Source organism: Pan troglodytes, chromosome 18 (genome assembly GCF_028858775.2).
Source record: "Pan troglodytes isolate AG18354 chromosome 18, NHGRI_mPanTro3-v2.0_pri, whole genome shotgun sequence".
Classification (NCBI taxonomy): Eukaryota; Metazoa; Chordata; class Mammalia; order Primates; family Hominidae; genus Pan; species Pan troglodytes.
In genome coordinates, this window is record NC_072416.2 from 26,246,918 (window position 1) to 26,265,431 (window position 18,514).

General features: G+C 43.3%; 2 protein-coding genes across 9 annotated transcripts in view; one reads left to right on the top strand and one right to left on the bottom strand.

Annotated features, from left to right (window-relative positions):
* The window catches only part of PALB2 (partner and localizer of BRCA2), a 37,548-nt gene extending 28,440 nt beyond the window's left edge, over window positions 1-9,108 (bottom strand). For 3 of the 5 annotated variants that reach the window (XR_010152314.1, XM_016929636.4, XM_510877.6), the window contains exons 1-4: window positions 8,907-9,108; window positions 5,856-5,915; window positions 5,636-5,738; window positions 2,651-4,123 (exon numbers count right to left, since the gene is read on the bottom strand). Coding sequence is in view for 4 of the 5 variants with exons in the window: in XM_016929636.4 (XP_016785125.3) it covers window positions 2,651-4,123; window positions 5,636-5,738; window positions 5,856-5,915; window positions 8,907-8,954 (1,684 nt within the window). In the remaining variant the exon portion in view is untranslated. Of the gene's footprint in view, window positions 1-2,650; window positions 4,124-5,635; window positions 5,739-5,855; window positions 5,916-6,244; window positions 6,379-8,906 lie in introns of all 5 variants that reach the window. The other 2 variants (XM_063796861.1, XM_063796860.1) reach the window with 1 other exon arrangement.
* A 13-nt stretch (window positions 9,109-9,121) lies between these two features.
* The window catches only part of DCTN5 (dynactin subunit 5), a 28,865-nt gene continuing 19,472 nt past the window's right edge, over window positions 9,122-18,514 (top strand). For 2 of the 4 annotated variants that reach the window (XR_001710060.4, XM_016928458.3), the window contains exons 1-2: window positions 9,212-9,387; window positions 10,749-10,817. Coding sequence is in view for 3 of the 4 variants with exons in the window: in XM_016928458.3 (XP_016783947.1) it covers window positions 9,340-9,387; window positions 10,749-10,817 (117 nt within the window). In the remaining variant the exon portion in view is untranslated. 4 annotated transcript variants of the gene reach the window in all.

Below are 18,514 nucleotides of genomic sequence, written 5' to 3' on the forward strand. Positions count from 1 at the left end.
TATAATCCCAGCACTTTGAGAGGCTGAAGGCAGGTGGATCACTTGAGGTCAGGAGTTTGAGGCCAGCCTGGACAACATGGTGAAACCCCGTCTCTATTAAAAATACAAAAATTACCCAGGCACGGTGGCAGGCGCCTGTAATCTCAGCTACTCAGGAGGTTGAGGCAGGAGAATCACTTGAACCTGGGAGGCGGAGGTTGCTGTGAACCAAGATTGTGCCACTGCACTCCAGCCTGGGCAACAGAGTGACCCTCCATCTCAAAAACAAACAAACCCATTATGCTGAGCAGCCAGACACAAAAGGTCACATATTGTATGATTCCATATATATGAAATACTCAGAATAGGTAAATCCATAGAGATAGAATGCAGACTGGTGGTTGCCCAGGCATGAAGTAGGGGGTCAGGGGAGGAAATGGGTAGCAGCTGCTTAATGGGTATGGGGTTTAGGGGTGATGAAAATGTTTTAGAATGAGATAAGGTGGTGGTTGCACAACACTGTAAATGTACTGACTTGTTCACTTAATTTAAAATGGTTAATTTTGTTACGTGAATGTCACCTTGAGAAAAAAAGTTTTTAAATGTAGCTGCAGGTTACTACAATTATAGCAGACTATTTCAAACTACTGGCTGGGCCTGGTGGCTCACGCCTGTAATCCCAGCACTTTGGGAGGCCGAGGTGGGTAGATCACCTGAGGTCAGGAGATCGAGACCAGCCTGGCCAACATGGCGAAAACCCATCTCTACTGAAAATATAAAAATTAGCTGGGTGTGGTGGTGGGCACCTGTAATCTCAGCTACTCAGGGGGCTGAGGTGGGAGAATCGCTTGAACCTGGGAGGCAGAGGTTGCAGTGAGCTGAGATAGCGCCATTGCACTCCATCCGGGGCAACAAGGGTGAAACTCTGTCTCAACAACAATAAAAAAAAACTACTGTGTAAAAAACAGTATTTCTAGATTACTGGATTGCCTACTTTTTGATGACTTTGTATTCTTGTTCGCTTAAAAGATGATGAAAAGTCACAATTATTATTTTTGGATTAATTAGTCATAGCTTATAGACCAAGTCCATGTCCAATGGTACAGAGCAGCCTGCTACCTATTTTTGCACATAAAGTTGTTTTTTTGTTTTAGGAACTTGGCTGTAAAGTGCATATAAAGGTGCGTTGGAACACAGTCACAGTTACAAGTTGACTGGCTGCTCTGGCACATAGCTGAGTAGTTGAGACAGAGCACAAAGACTAAAATCTGTGCTATCTGGCCCATTCTAGAAAGTATGCTGATCCCTAGTTTAGAGCCACAATGAATTACCCAGATTTTGTGCTTAGTTCATCAGATATGATTAAATTCTCAGTAAATGAATTGAAAGTTTAAATTACAATGTATCCTTGCTGCCCATCCTCCAAAATCCTGTGTTCCTTGGAGGCCTTAGAGACACTGCATTAGATGTTTTATCCAAAAAAGTTGCTTAGGCCTTTTCATTACATGATGACTTCTAAAAGAGATAGTCAGTGGAGTCTTAGTCTTTTTTTTTTTTTTTTGAGAGAGGGTTTTGCTCTATCACCCAGACTGGAGTGCAGTGGTGCAATCACAACTCACCGCAGCCTCAACCTCCTGAGCTCAAGTGATCCTCCCACCTCAGCCTCTCAAGTAGCTGAAACCACAGGCATACACCACCACACCTGGCTAATTTTTCTATTTTTTTTTTTGTAGAGATGGGGTTTCATCATTTTACCCAAGCTGGTCTCAAACTCCTGGGCTCAAGCAATCCTCCCACCTTGGCCTCCCGAAGTGCTGGGATTACAGGGGTGAGCCACCAAGCCCAACATAGAGTCTTCCTCTAGTACACATTCCATTTTACTTCAAAAACACTTTCTATGTTAGCTGTGAAGCTTCTACCCAAAGAATTGTATTGAACCTGAATATGTAATATTACGTAAACAACCAATACATTTTCCTTTTCAGTGTTGAATTGTTTCAGCTCTATTAGTGAACTCTGGCACCATACCGCCAGGTTTGAATCCTGGCTCTGTGATTTTAATTAGATTAAGTAAAGTTATTTTAATCTCCCTGTACTTTAGTTTCCTCACCTGTAAAGTGAGAATGAAAATAGATTCTACCTCACGTAGGACTGCTGTGATGATTCAATGAGTTAGTATCTGTACAACATTTAGAAAGTGCCAGGCAGGCTGGACACAGTGGCTCACGTCTGTAATCCCAGCACTTTGAGAGGCTGTGGTGGGAGGATTGTTTGAGGCCAGGAGTTCAAGATCAGCCTGGGCAACAGGGCAGGACCTCACCTCTACAAAAAATTTAAAAACATTAGCCGGGCATGGTGGTACATGCCAGTAGTCCCAGCTAGTTGGGAGGCTGAGGCAGGAGGAACATTTGAGCCCAGGAGATAGAGGCTGCACCACGGCACTCCAGCCTGGACAACAGTGAGCCCCTGTCTCTTTATTTTAATTTATTTATTTTTTTAAATTTTTTTGAGCCAGGGTCTCACTCTGTTCCTCAGCCTCCCAAAGTGCTGGGATTACAGACGTAAGCCACCACACTTGGCCCTGTCACTTTTTAGAAAAGAAAAGGAAGTGCCAGGCAAATAGTAATTGTTAACCTTCATCATCATCATCATCAAACACATCTTGATTTACCTTTCACTCGAATAAATAATTTTTCGTGCTGATATTTGTGTGAGGTGACTTCCTCCTTGGACCTGTTAACAACCAACAGGCTAGAAGTTGGCAAAAGTGGTTCATAATGATCTGATGCCAGGGTGCAGGCTGATTTTCTTTTTCCTCTGTATCTTCTACCAGGTGCTTGGGCAACTGCCTTCCTAGACAAGTCATTATCTTCAGTGGGCCCAGCAGGAGAGCTGACTTTAGTTAATGAGAGAAGTTTCTGAGAGGTTCTTGAACTTGGTTGTCCTGTGCATGTGCCAGACATCCGAATTTCACTTTGGTCAGTTTCCTCATTGGAAAGGTTTAAATTTTTACTTGCATCCTTATTTTTATTTTTAAACCCTTTTTTCTTGACATCCAAATGACTCTGAATGACAGCCTCCAGGGCTACTTTCCTCTGGCAATTGGACATGCTTCGTGTTGTTCTAACATAATATTCTGCAGGAAACAGAAGGCCTTCAAGCACTGTGCAAGAATGTTTTTCTGCAGAAAGAGGAGAGGTTGCTTCCAGGCTAAGACTCTTAGGTTGACTTAGAATCTCACTTTCCTGAAGATTTTCATTCCTGCCATCAAGAGCGTCACTGGGAGATTTTAAAGATTTCTCTGTTTGATTTTGTTCTTTTAAGTTTTGGTTTTCATTTGCTGGTAAGTTATTGTAGGTGAGTTCATTTAGAGAACATGAAATATTTGCCTCTAAATTAGAACTTGTGGGCAGTTGGCCACTTTTACTTATAGCTTTATTTACAAGGAGGTTATCTGTAGAGACAGTCATTTTTTTGCCTTGTGCCTCCAAACTTACAGGTGAAGTAAATCTAATGTTTTTTAGGTCGTGAGTAGTAAGTTCACTGCTACCTTTAGGAGGAATGTGTTCAAGGTGCTGACTACTACCGCTATCTGATAGAGTCTGTAAAGGAACTGTAGTGGCCCTGGTGAAATTAGGTCTTCTTAGGAATGTATCAACACCTTTTTCTGGTTGGGCAGTTGGTGGAATTAATACACTGTCTTCATTAATTTCTGTAACTGGTTCTGGAGAATCTGGAAGTTCAGATTTAAGACTTAAAAGGTGAGTTCTTATTTCAGTTACTGGTGATCTAGCAGGATTTTTGCTACTGATTTCTTCCTGTTCCTTTAGTCTTTTCCCAGACAATCTGAGTGAATCAGTGCCAAAGACACAGTCTCTCTCCTGTGAAATAAATGTCCTCTTCTGCTGCTTCTTTCTTCTGCTTGGCAGCTTCTGCTTTTGCTCACCATTAGGGTCACTGACCCTGTGGGGAAAATGTTCTTGGGTGTCATCTGTTCTTTGTATAGGTAATCCTCCTGGGCCATCTCCAGGGTTAAAGGACTCAGGCCCAACATCAAGTGTGATAGATGTCTTTTCTCCAGTTTCTTCATCAAGATGGGTTTTGATGTGTAACTTGTCATAAACACATATTTTATTTTTAGGTTCTGAGGAGGAAAAAAATGTATATAACTTATATTTTTCTTATAAAATAAAACAAAAAATACTCATTTTTAACCTATTATATATAAATACTACTAAACATTTATTTAAGAAAGAATCAGTGACATTTCATTCAGGCAGATGAATTTACAGGTGAAATAAACCTATTTTTTAGGCTGTGAGTAGTAAGGTCACTGTTACCTTTAGGAGGAATGTGTTCAAGGTGTTGACTACTTCTACTATCTGATGGAGTATGTAAAGGAACTGTACATATTCCATACTGTACATATTTTTAAAAGTTCTAATTTTTTAAATTCTAATAATCTATGAAATTTTAAGTACATATAAACAAACAGCATTGTGCTAAAAATGTTTTTTAAACAAACAGAGTATTCTTTAGCACACAATCTCTTCTCTTAACTTCTAAATCTCAACTAATTTTCTATCTCATGTATTTCTTTCTTTATTTTCCCCCTTGGCTCAAGTAATTTTAATAACACTCCCATTTCAATAACCCCTCAGTTTTATGATTATAAACTACTTGAATTTAAACATCAGAATTGACCATTGTTTTTAGAATATTTTCACCTAGAATTTTTCTCTGTTCATATTATATACTTACATTTTTTAAAAAAACCTTTCACTGGGCACGGTGGCTCACACCTGTAATCCCAGCACTTTGGGAGGCTGAGGCAGGCAGATCTCGAGGTCAGGAGATCAAGACCATCCTGGCCAACATGGTGAAACCCCGTCTCCACTAAAAATACAAAAATTAGCTGGGCGTGGCGGTGTGCGCCTGTAGTCCCAGGTACTCGGGAGGCTGAGGCAGGAGAATTGCTTGAACCCGGGAGGTGGAGGCTGCAGTGAGCTGTGATCGAGCCACTGTACTCCAGCCTTGATGACAGAGTGAGACTCTGTCTCAAAATAAAAACAAAACAAAACAAAAAACCTTTCTAATATTTAAACAATAAATATAATTTCTGAAAATTGAGAGGGAAAAAGAGCAAGAGAGGGAAAAAGAATAAACAGTCTAACTGAAAATAGAGACTATAGATTTTACGGCATATGAATTTTATGTTAATTAGAATATATTGCAGCTGGGCACAGTGGCTCACACCTGTATCCCAGCACTTTGGGAGGCCCAGGCAGACAGATAATTTGAAGCCAGGGGTTCAAGACCGGCCTGGCCAACATGGCGAAACCCCATCTCTACTAAAAATATAACAATTAGCCAGGTGTGGTAGTGCACGTGCCTGTAGTCCCAGCTACTCGGGAGGCTGAGGCACGAGAATCGCTTGAGCCTGGGAGGTGGAGGTTGTAGTGAGCCAAGATTGTGCCACTGCACTCCAGCCTGGGTGACAAAGAGTGAGACTCTGTCTCAAAAAAATAAAATTAAAATTAAAATTAAAGCATCTATTGCTAGTCATTATCTTCATACTGTGGGAAAAAGAACAATAGCCAACATATACCTGGGAAATGAATAATAAAGCAGGCATAAGTGAATGGTCTAGATTTACCTGAGTGTTTTAGCTGCGGTGAGAAATCCTGCTGAGACAAACAATCTTGTTCTTCTACTGTTTTCTTAATAGAATGCTTAATCTTTTCAGCTCTTTGGGCACGCTAGAGGAGACAAAAACAGCCCCAGAAATACGTTTTCTTTAAAGTTTTATAGAGTCAAGAACTGTTTTTAAATTGTTTGTACTATAACACCTTAATTTGAGAATACGATTCACTTACCTGAAGGCGGGCTAGTGTCTTGCTGTATTCCCTTTTCAAGAATGCTAATTTCTCCTTTAACTGGAAGAAGAAAAACACCAACAATACTGGGCAAGTGGAAAGGTGGAGTCAGAGGGAAGGGATGCAGTGCTTGGCGGGGTCCCTTGGCAAGAAGCAGGGAGTAGCACTGGTCCATAACAATCTACTTTTGGTTCTCAAAAAGCACTAAGCTCTGACCATTTCAGGATCTTTGCATAACCTGTTCCTATCATCTGGAACATGTCCTTCCTTTGCCAATTCCTACTGATTCCTCAAACCTTAGCTTAGATTTTTATTTCCCTGGGATAGACTTCTAGGTCCTTCTCCAAATCTAGGTTAGACACTCTACCAGTCCTCTGTACTTTCCTTACCACAGTATTCTCACACTATGTTCTCTGTTTCTCCCCATCATCCAGATCCTTGAAGGTAGCAGGAACTGCCATCCTCAGTCACTCAACAAATGAATCTTCTATTTATCCGTTAATGGTCCAGGTATCTCTAGTACCTGGAATAATAATTGATACCCACTATGTGTCAATTAGTGCTCCAGATGCTATTCTAGATGCAATTTACATACAGTGAGGGAGACAGATAATAAATAAGAAAACAAACAGAAATGATTTTACAAGGTAAAAAAATACACAGATAAACAGAGTGATATGAGAGAGTTACTGGCCTACTGACAGGGACTACTTTAGTTACAGTGGTCAGGGAGGCATTTTTGACTATCATTTGAGCCTAAGACTGAATGAGGAAGGAGCTAGTTTTGGGAAGATCAGAGGGAACGGTACCCCAGGCAGAGGGAACCACAAATATAAAAGCTCTGCAGTGGAATAGTTTACCTACGTTTGAGGAACACGCAGAAGGCCAGTGAGGTTGGAGCTATCATTGCTCAATCTCCAGCCAGGCACACAGTAGGCATTTAACAAATATTTATTAAATAAATAAATGAATTGGGCTGAATCAAATTACTGTTCTCTGAAAGCCTAGATTCCCTCGTCTCTCTGGCTTCTTTGCTTCAAAGGATTCTCTCAGCAGCAAAGCCAGCCTCGGTTTTTCTGCTTTTTAGCAACTTTTTAGCTATACTCATCTTTCAACCAACAAAAAATCAAGATTTCCATCCTCCATACATGCCTTTAAAAAAAAAAAAAAAAGACCTACTCAGCTGGGCGCAGTGGCTCACGCCTGTAATCCCAACACTTTGGGAGGCTGAGGTGGGTGGATCATTTGAGGTCAAGAGTTCAAGACCCGCCTGGCCAACATGGTGAAATCCTGCTTCTACTAAAGATACAAAAATGAGCCGGGTGTGGTGGTGGGTGCCTGTAGGAGGCTGAAGCAGGAGAATTGCTTGAACCCGGAGGCGGAGGTTGCAGTGGGCCTAGATCACGCCACTGCACTCCAGCCTGGGCAACAGAGCGAGACTCTGCCTAAAAAAAAAAAAAAAAAAAAAAAAAAAAGGCCGGGTGCAGTAGCTCACATCTGTAATCCCAGCACTTTGGAAGGCCAAGGCGGGCAGATTACCTGAGGTCAGGAGTTCAAACCCAGCCTGGCCAACATGGAGAAACCCTGTCTCTACTAAAAATACGAAAATTAGCCCGGCGTGGTGTTGGGCGTCTGTAATCCCAACTACTCGGGAGGCTGAGGCAGGAGAATCGCTTGAACCTGAGAGGCGGAGGTTGCAGTGAGCCAAGATCCAGCCACTGCACTCCAGCCTGGGTGACAGAGCGAGAGTCCGTCTCAAAAACAAACAAAACAAAACCTATGTGCAAAACATGCTACTAGACAAGTTGCCAACCGTACGGAATTTTCTTTTTTTTTTTTTGAGAGAGAGTCTCACTCTGTCGTCCAGCCTGGCGTGCAGTGGCGCGATCTCGGCAGCTCCCTGCAACCTCAGCGTCCCCTGGTTCAAGCGATTCTCCTGCATCAGCCTCTGAGGCCTGAGCCTCTGGGACTACAGGCTGGCGTCACCACGCCCGGCTAATTTTTGTATTTTTAGTAGAGACGGGGTTTCACTACGTTGCCTAGGCTGGTCTCAAACTCTGAGCTCAAGCGATCTGCCCATCTCGGCCTCCCAAAGTGCGGGGATTACAGGCGTGAGCCAGGGAGACTGGCCTCCCACCAATCTTATCAATGTCTGGGGATTATCTTGTTTACTTATAAATGATCTTTCTCACCTCCACCAGAAGGTAAGCCAGGATAAGAATAACATCAGCACAAGCTGGAAACATCCTAAAAGTCTATCAGTAAAGTACAGTCTAAAGAAGCAAGGGCACTTCCAAGGCCAGGTGCAGTGGCGGGTTCGTGTAATCCCAGCTACTCGGGAGGCTGAGGCAGGAGAGTCGCTTGATCCCGGGAAGCGGAGGTTGCAGTGAGCCGAGATCGCGCCACTGCACCCCAGCATGGGTGGCAGAGTGAGACTCTGTCTCAAAAAAGAAGAAAAACAGAAAAGGAAGAAAAAAGAAACAAAACGAGGGCACTTCCAAACTACAACATACTGTCTAGAACTTAAAAAAGAAAGCAAGGTAGATAAACATGTCCTGACAGGAAAGCTAAACGGAACCTGCAGAACCATTCAGAGCATACCATTTATGAACATTCCCTTCTCCAAAAAATATACATAGGATTCCTTTTTGGTGGTTAGGGATACGCCCCTCCTCCACCACCCACATTAACACACGAAAGGACCTGGAAGTATCAGACTTAAAAGATTTACTTGAGGCCGTCCGGGGGGAGAAGTAAAGATTGAGGGTGTGGGAGGGGGGAGGAGCAAGGGTGTCGATACAGCTTTATCTACAAACTGTTACACATTGTATTAATGCGCTGCTACTGTAATGAAATTTGTTCTTTAAACGCCACCACGTGAGCACCACGCTATTTCCACATTTTCATTTTCTGTGCCCCCTCAGCCCTAAGAGGAGGGGGTGGTCAGATGATACTGCTGCCCTCGGACTGCCGAGGACACAAAGCCAGGCCTAAAACCCTGGGAAAGCGGGGTCAGAGTCCTGCGTCCGCCCTTCCCGCACCCCCTGGCACCTTTTCCTTCTCCTCACAGCTGAGGGGCTTCCCGGGAGGCTCGTCCATCGGGCAGGCGACAGAACGAAAAGAGCAGCCGTCGCCGACCCCAGGCCTGCCGACACCGGGACCCAGTTGGCCCTGGGCCGGGGAGGCGCCCCAGGAAGGAATGGGGAGCCCGGGATCGCACCCTCAGTGCGCGATCAGCTGACCCACGCGGGCCAAGCGCGCCCTAAACTCCGGCCAATTAAATCCACCATTCGGCCTGCGCACGCGCAGCCGTAGACGGCCGAGCAGTGGAGCGAGGCCGCCTAAAGGAGAGCCGAGCTGTCGATGAGTCCCAGTGGGCCACCTGGAGCGGAAGTGGAGGAGCGGCCGGAAGTAGCCGGAATCTCTGAAAGACTGACCGACTGACTCTGACAGGATCCGGGGCTGAGGGAAGGAGGCGGCGGCCATGGAGTTGGGCGAGCTGCTCTACAACAAGTCCGAGTACATCGAGACGGTGCGCGGGTCCAGATATGTATCCTCCTCTTTCCAACCCTGCGTCCCTTTGAGGCCTGGTCGGCGTTCCCAACCTGCCCCTACCCCACCAACCCCTGTCCCTTTGGCCGTTAGTCCCGGATTATCTAGCGACGCCCCGTGTACCGTCTGGCTTTGCTGTTTACTCCGCGCTTGGCCAGTTGAGGCCTTTTGTATTTATTCCTGATTTTCTCATAGCGGTAAAGTGCCTTCGGGAGGATAGGACAAGTCCCATCCTGTTCATACGAATTACAGCTTGGACTTCGGGCCCTTTTACACTGCCTTTTGTATCTGTTAACTTGCGCTAAAAACGATTCGGTTCTTTTTTTTGAGGAGGGGGGTTGGGGGGCGGAGACTCTGTCGCCCAGGCCTGAGGGCCGCGGCGCGATCTCTGCTCACTGCAACCTCCGCCTCCCGGGTTCAAGCGATTCTCCTGCCTCAGCGTCTCGAGTAGCTGGGATTACAGGCGCCCGCCACCACGCCCGGCTAATTTTTGTATTTTTTGGTAGAGACGGGGTTTCACCATGTTGGCCAGGCAGGTCCCTAACTCTTGACCTCAGGTGATCGACCCGCCTTGGCCTCCCAGAGTGCTGGCATTACAGGCGTGAGCCACCGCACCCTGCCGATTTGGTTATGATCAGTACATGATATGTTTGTAAAATCTTGGAAACAGGGCAAGTGGTCAATTAACGTTACTATAGTTATTTTGGTTTTCTTTGCTTTCTCACAACTCTGATACTCATAGTCATTATCCTCGTTTTAAGGCCGTAAAGCCCACGCGTGGAAGTGGGATTTGAATCCGCGTCTGTCTGATGCCACCAAGCTATAGACATTCAAATTATGAGTTTATTCCTTGAGTCCCTAGTTTCTTTTGTGTTTTTATTTTTTGAGACAGGGTCTCACTCTGTTGCCCAGGCTGGAGTGCAGTGGCGCAATCACAGCTCATTGCAGCCTCGGCCTTCCAGGCTCAAGCGATCCTCTAGCCTCAGCCTTCTGAGGAGCTGAGACTACAGACACGCGCCACCATGCCCGGCTAATTAAAAAAATTTTTTTTTGTTGAGAAGGGGGGTCTCACTATGTTGCCTAGGCTGGTCTTGAACTCCTGTCCTCAAGGGATCCGTCTGCCTCGGCCTCTCAAAGTGCTGAGATTACAGGCATGAGCCACCACACTCAGCCATAGTTTCCTAATACATCATTGCTTTTTTGACATCCTGGACTCACTCCATTGTGGACAGCACCCCACTTTTGTTTTTTTTCTCTCAAATAGGAGCTTTCTTGATGGAAACCTGTAGTCCAGAAACCTATTAAGTTTGCTCTCTCCGGTTTTCCGTTGTTTTCTTTTAGGCATCTGGGAACAAAGTCAGTCGCCAGTCAGTGTTGTGTGGAAGCCAGAACATCGTTCTCAATGGCAAGGTAAGGGACAAAGCCAGCTCCAGGCTGCAAACCTTAGCTTGCTTTCTGCTAATTATCACCATAGCAGGGCAGATAAAATGTTGCCATATCTCCCATTTATTGTTTACATTTTTAATTCTCTTGTTTTTAAATTTTTTATTCTGTAAATTGGATCTCCTTTTTGTTTTTTGTTTTGTTTTGTTTTTTTTTTTTTTGAGACAGAGTCTGACTCTGTCGCCCAGGCTGGAGTGCAGAGGCCCCATCTCAGGTCGCTGCAACCTCCGCCTCCCAGGTTCAACCAGTTCTCCTGCCTCAGCCTCCCGAGTAGCTGGGATTACAGGCACCTGCCACCAAGCCCGGCTAATATTTTGTATTTTTAATAGAGACAGGGTTTCACCATGTTGGCCAGGCTGGTCTCGAACTCCTGCCCTCAAGTGATCCACCCACCTCGGCCTCCCAAAGTGCTGGGATTATAGGTATGAGCCACTGCACCCAGCCTAAGTTGGATCTCTTGAATGCAAAAAAGGTTCAATAAGAGGCAACAGAAAACCTTTTTTCTTTTATGCCGGGAACAAAATACAGTGGTACCTAGAACCAACATTATTTTATGATATAGTGTGCATTAAACTACTGGGCACAAAGTGTAACAGGTAATGAAATATTTGAAGGTAGAAACTAAAGTAATACTTATAAAATTATCTCTTTAGTAAAAATTAATAATTCACTATTAACTGAAACTCTTAAAACGAATGTGACCATTGGAAAAGATATTAAAGTATGAGACAGATATGCAAAGTGGAATCTGAAAGCCTGAGAATCTTGTAATCCAAATAAATTACAATAGCAAAGAGACGAGTATAAACTTGGAAGAGAAAATATCACAGGGTATATTTGAGCTTGACAAACAGTGAAGTTCACAGTTGTTTTCCTGCCATCTGGAACACTCAATTTTGAAATTAATTTTTCTTTAAATATTACATCTCTAACTTCCAGAAGGAAAATAGTCTCATTATAACCAAGAGATCACAAATATTTTCAGTAGAAGATAATTAGTCTCCATTAAGCCTGTCATACCAAGGAATTAAGTGGAAAAGAAATATAATTCAGTAATTGCTGCTCAGACATACTGTTTCTTTTTTTTCCTTTTTTTTGAGACAGAGTATTGCTCTGTCACCCAGGTCGGAGTACAGTGGTGCAATCTTGGCTCACTGCAACTTCCACCTCCTGGCGTCAGGTGATTCTCCTGCCTCAGCCTCCAGAGTAGCTGGGATTACAGGCTCCCGCCATCATGCCCACCTAATTTTTTTTTTTTTTTTTTTTGAGACGGAGTCTCGCTCTGTTGCCCAGGTTGGAGTGCAGTGGTGCGATTTCGGCTCACTGTAAGCTCCGCCTCCCAGGCTCACGCCATTCTCCTGCCTCAGCCTCCTGAGTAGCTAGGACTACAGGCACCCGCCACCATGCCCAGCTAATTTTTTGTATTTTTATCAGAGATGGGGTTTCACCGTGTTAGCCAGGATGGTCTCAATCTCCTGACCTTGTGATCCGCCTGCCTCGGCCTCCCAAAGTGCTGGGATTACAGGCGTGAGTCACCGCGCCTGGCCTAATTTTTATATTTTTAGTAGAGACGGTTTCACCATATTGGCCAGGCTGGTCTCAAACTCCTGACCTCAGATGATCCATCCACTTCAGCCTCCCAAAGTGCTGGGATTACAGGCATGAGCTACCGCGCCCGGCCCAAGATTTTTTTTCTTATGGTGAACTATGTATAACAATTTGCCATTTTAACAATTTTAAAAAAATTTTCATTATTTGAGACAGTCGCCCAGGCTGGAGTGAAGTGGCGCCATCTCAGTCGCCACAACCTCCGCCTCTTGGCTTCAAGTATTCTCATGCCTCAGCCTCCTGTGTAGCTGGGACTACAGGTGCACGCCACTACACTGGGCTAATTTTTGTATTTTTAGTAGAGGCAGGGTTTTGCCACGTTGGCCAGGCTGGTCTCAAACTCTTGGCCTCAAGTGATCCACCTGCCTTGGCCTCCCAAAGTACTGGGATTACAAGTATGAGCCACTGCACCCAGCCTAACTATATATATATATATATATATATATTTTTTTTTTTTTTTTAATACACAGTTCTGCTCTTGTTGACCAGGCTGGAGTGCAATGGCATGATCTCGGCTCACCACAACCTCCGCCTCCCAGGTTCAAGTGATTCTCCTGCCTCAGACTCCCCAGTTACAGGCATGTGCCACCATGCCCAGCTAATTTTATATTTTTAATAGAGGCGGGGTTTATCCATGTTGATCAGGCTGGTCTCGAACTCCCGACCTCAGGTGATCTGCCCTCCTTGGCCTTCCAAAGTGCTGGAATTACAGGCATGAGCCACTGCGCCCAGCCTTACCAATTTTTAAGTGTACAATTAGTTGCATTAATTACATTCACAATGTTGTGCAACCATCTCCACTATCCATTTCCAAAATTTTTTCATCACCCCAAATAAAAACTCTACACATTAAGGAATACATGCCCATTCCCTACTTCCTTCCATTGCTGATAGCCTGAATCTACTTTCTGTCTCTATGAATTTGCCTATTCTAGATATTTCATATAAGTGGAATCATACAATATTTGTCCTTTTTGTCTGGCTTATTTCACTTAGCATAAGGTTTTCAAGGTTCATCCTTGTTAAAGCACATCAGAACTTCATTCCTTTCCATAGCAGAGTAATATTCCATTGTATGTATATGCCACATTTCGTATAGGTACTTGGATTGTTTCTACCCTTTGGCTATTGGGAATAATGCTGCAATGAACACTGATGTGCAAGTGTCTGTTTGTGTCCCTGTCTTCAGTTTTTTTGAGTATATACCTAGGAGTGTATATACTCAATACTTAATTTGGCAATGTTTGGTATATACAAAAGAGTGTGATTGCTGGGACAAATGGTGAGTCTATGTTTAACTTTTTGGGAAACTGACAAATTTTTTTCCAAAATGGCTGCACCATTTTACGTTTCCACCAGCATTGTGCAGGGTTCCAATTTCTCCACATCTTTACCAACACTAGTTATTTTCTGTTTTTTTTTTGGATTATGGCCATCCAAGGGGGTATAAAATGGTATCTCATAGTGGTTTTGATTTGTATTTCCTTAATGACTAATGATGTTGAACATCTTTGAATGTTGCTTGTTGGTCATCTGTACATCTTCTTTAGAGAAATGTCTGTTCAGTCCTTTGCCTATTTTTATATTGTGTTGTCTTTTTCTTATTGAGTTCTACGAGTTCTTTATACATTCTGGATATTAAACACTTATCAGATATATGATTTGCAAATGCTTTCTTCCTTTCTGTAGATGTTGTGCATCCCTTTGATGCACAAAAGTTTTAAATTTTGAAGTCTGGTTTATCTGTTTCTTCTGCTGTTGCTTGTGTTTTTGGTGTCATATTAAGAATCCAAACTTATGGCCATGAAGATTTACTGCCGTGTTTTCTTCTAAGAGCGTTAATGGTCTTAGTGCTTGTATTTAGATCGTTGATCCATTTTGAGTTAATTTTTTTTTTTTTTTTTTGAGACGGAGTTTCCCTCTTGTCGTCCAGGCTGGAGTGCAGTGGTGCAATCTCGGCTCACTGCAACCTCCACCTCCTGAGTTCAAGTGATTCTCCTCTCTCAGCCTCCCAAGTAGCTGGGATTACAGGCATGTGCCACCACACCTGACTAATTTTGTATTTTTAGTAGAGACAGGGTTTCTCCATATTGGTCAGGCTGGTCTCAAACTCCCGACCTCAGGTGATCTGCCAGCCTCGGCGTCCCAAAGTGCCGGGATTACAGGCGTGAACCACTGTACCTGGCTTGAGTTAATTTTTTTATATGGTTTGAGGTAGGGGTCTAACTTAGTTCTTTTGAATGTAGAAATACAGTTATCCTGGCACTGTTTGTTGAAAATACTATTCTTTCCCTGTTGAATGGTCTTGGCACTCTTCTAGAAAATCAATTGGTCGTAGACGAATAGATTTATTTGTGGACTGTCAATTCTATTTGGTTGGTCTGTATGACTATCTTTATGGAACACTGCACTGTTTTGATTACCATAGCTTTGTAATAAGTTTTCTGGGTTTTTTGTTTGTTTGTTTGTTTGTTTTTGTTTTTTTTTTTTTTGAGAAAGAGTCTCACTCTGTCGCCCAGGCTGGAGTGCAGTGGCACGATCTCAGCTTACTGCAACTTCCTTCTCTCAGGTTCAAGCAATTCTCTTGCCTCAGCCTCCTGAATAGCTGGGATTACAGGCATGCGCCACCGTGTTAGAGACAGGGTTTCACCATTTTGGTCAGGCTGGTCTCGAACTCCTGACCTCAGGTGATCCGCCCGCCTTGGCCTACCAAAGTAGTGGGATTACAGGTGTGAACCACTGTGCTCGTCATACTATAAGTTTTTAATCATGAATTATGAGTCTTCCATGTTTGTTCTTTTGTAAGATTGTTTTGCCTGTTGAGGGCTGTTTGCTTTTTTTTTTTTTTTTAATTTTTTTTTTTTGGGAGGGGGATGGAGTATTGCCCTGTTTCCCAGGCTGGAGTGCAGTGGTGGAATCTTGGCTCACTGCAGCCTCCGCTTCCCAGGTTCAAGCAATTGTCCTGCCTCAGCCTCCCCAGTACCTGGTATTACAGGTGCATGCCTCCATGCCCGGCTAATTTTTGTATTTTTAGTAGAGACGGGGTTTTACCGTGTTGGCCAGGCTGGTCTTGAACTCCTGACCTCAGGTGATCTGCCTGCCTCAGCCTCCCAAAGTGCTTGGATTACAGGCATGAGCCACCATGCCTGGCTGCCTTTTGCTTTTTAAAGATGTTTAATTTGGCAATATTTTGGGTATACAAAAGAATATATGTGACATATATGTCATAAAGCATAAAATTAAATCAACACCAGTGAACCCTATACCCAACTGAAGAATTGGAACATAATCTGTATACAATAAGTACTATTTTTGTGTTCCTCCCCTATTCCTATTTTTGCCACCCTCCAAGAGAAAACCGCTGTCCTGATTTTGTGTCTTATAAATTCTTTATTATTTAAGCAAATTTTCCACATATCCCTAAATAATATATATTGTTTAACTTGGTTTCCTGTGATTTATTTTTATTTTAAAAATCTTTATTTATTTGTTTAATTTATTTGTTAGTTAATTTTTTTGAGACAGGGTCTCACTTTGTTGCCCAGGCTAGAGTGCAGTGGCACAATCATAGCTCACTGCAGCCTTGACCTTCCAGGCCAGGCTCAGGCAAACCTCCCACCTCAGCTTCCCAAGTAGCTTATACTACGGGCATGCACATTGCCGTCTAATTTTTTTTTTCTTTTTTCTTTTCTTTTTTTTTTTAGAGACACAGTCTCGCTGTGTCGCCCAGGCTAAAGTGCAGTGGTGCGATCTCAACTCACTGCAATCTCCACGTCCTTGGTTGAAGTGATTCTCATGCCTCAATCTCCTGAATAGCTGGGATTACAGGTGCACACCACCATGTCTGGCTAATTTTTGTATTTTTAATAGAGATGGGGTTTAACCATGTTGGCCAGGCTGGTCGTGAACTCCTGACCTCAAGTATTCCACCTGCCTCGGCCTCCCAAAGTGCTGGGATTACAGGTGTGGGCCACCACACCTGGCCCTATTTGTAGTTTTTTTTAGGAACGTTCATACTGTTCTCCATAGTGGCTGTACTAGTTTACATCCCACCAACAGTGGGTAAGAGTTTCCTTTTCTTCAAATCCTCACTAGTATTTGTTAGTTTTTGTCTTTATGATAAGCATCCTAAACTGTGGTGAAGTGGTACCTCATTGTGGTCTCAATTTGCCCTTCCCTATGATTAGTGATTTTTTGTTTGTTTGTTTGTTTTTTGAGATAGAGTCCCGCTCCATTGCCCATGCTGGAGTGCAGTGGCGTGATGTCAGCTCACTGCAACCTCTGCCTCCTGGGTTCAAGCAATTCTCCTGTCTCAGCCTCCTGAGTTGCTGGGACTACAGGCGCACACCACCATGCTGGCTAATTTTTTTTGTATTTTTAGTAGAGATGAGGTTTCACCATATTGCTCAGGCTGGTCTCGAACTCCTGACTTCAAGTGATCCACCTGCGGTCGGCCTCCCAAAATGCTGGGATTACAGGCATGAGCCACTGTGCCTGGCTGATTAGTGATGTTTAGTGAACATTTTAAAATATATATTTGTTGGCCATTAGTATGTCTTTTGAGAAATGTCGATTCAAATCATTTGCCCATTAAAAAAATTAGATTGAGTTTTTTTGCAGTTGAGATGTTTGAGTTCCTTGTATTAATATATTCTGTCTTTGAAGAATAGTTTGAAGATATGTTCTGCCATATTTTCATTCTGTTGATTGTTTCCTATGCTGTGCAGGATCATTTTAGTTTGATGTAATCCCATTTGTTTATTTCCTTTTGTTGTCTCTGCTTTTGAAGTCTTACTCATCTTTTCCAAGACCAGTGTCTTTAACCATTTCCCCTATGTTTTCTTCTAGTAGTTTATAGTCCCAGGCCTTCATTTAGGTCTTTAATTCATTTTAAGTTATAGACCAGGTGCAGTGGCTCACGCCTATAATCCCAGCTGATTAGTAGAGATGAAGATGAAGAGTAGAAGATGATTAGTAGAGATAAAGAGAAAACATGCATGTTCACATAGAGATGGAGAACATGCGTGTTGAAATCAGAAAGAGAGAGAGAGAACATGTGTGCTCAAAATAGAGATGGAGATAGAGACAGAGAACATGCATGCTGAAAATAGACACACACACACACAGAGAACACGTGTGCCCAAAAATATATAGAGAGAGAGAGATGAAAAGAACATGTGTGCCCAAAATAGAGAGAGAGATAGCGGCTGGGCAGGGTGGCTCACTCCTGTAAACCCAGAACTTTGGGAGGCTGAGGCAAGTGGATCACTTGAGGTCAGGAGTTCCAGACCAGCCTGGCCAACATGGTGAAACACATCTTTACTAAAAATAGAAAAAATTAGCTGGGTGTGGCATGCTTGTAATCCCAGCTACTCAAGAGTCTGAGGCATGAGAATCACTTGAACCCAGGAGGCAGAGGTTGTAGTGAGTCGAGATGGTGCCACTGCACTCCAGCCTGGGCAACAGAGTGAGACTGTCTCAAAAAAAAAAAAAAAAAAGAATTCATTTTGAGTTGATTTTTGTGTAGGGTGACAGGTGTGGGGTCTACTTCTGCTTATGGATATGCTATTTTCCCAGCACCATTTATTGAAGAGATTGTCCTTTTCCAGATGAATGTTCTCATCACCTTTGTCAAAAATCAGCTGGCTATAGATATGTGGATTAATTTCTAGGTTCTATTCTGTTCCATTGGCCTATGTGTCTTTTTTGTAATGCCAGTATTATGCTATTTTTATTACTGTAGCATTGCAGTATATTTTTAAGTCTGGCAGTGTGATGCCCCCTTCAGCTGTGTTCTTTCTGTTCAGGATTACTTTGGCTATTCAGAGTCTCTGCGAATTTTAGGGTCTTTTTTCTATTTTTGTGAAGAATCTCATTGTTATCTTGTTAAGATTGCATTGAGTCTGTAGACTGCTTTGGGAGGTACTCAGCTTTTATTTCTAAGATTCATTGTGGTCTGTGCATTTTATTTTATTTTATTTTAAGATGGAGTTTTGCTCTTATTGCCCAGGCTGGAGTGCAATGGTGCGATCTTGACTCACTGCAACCTCCAGGTT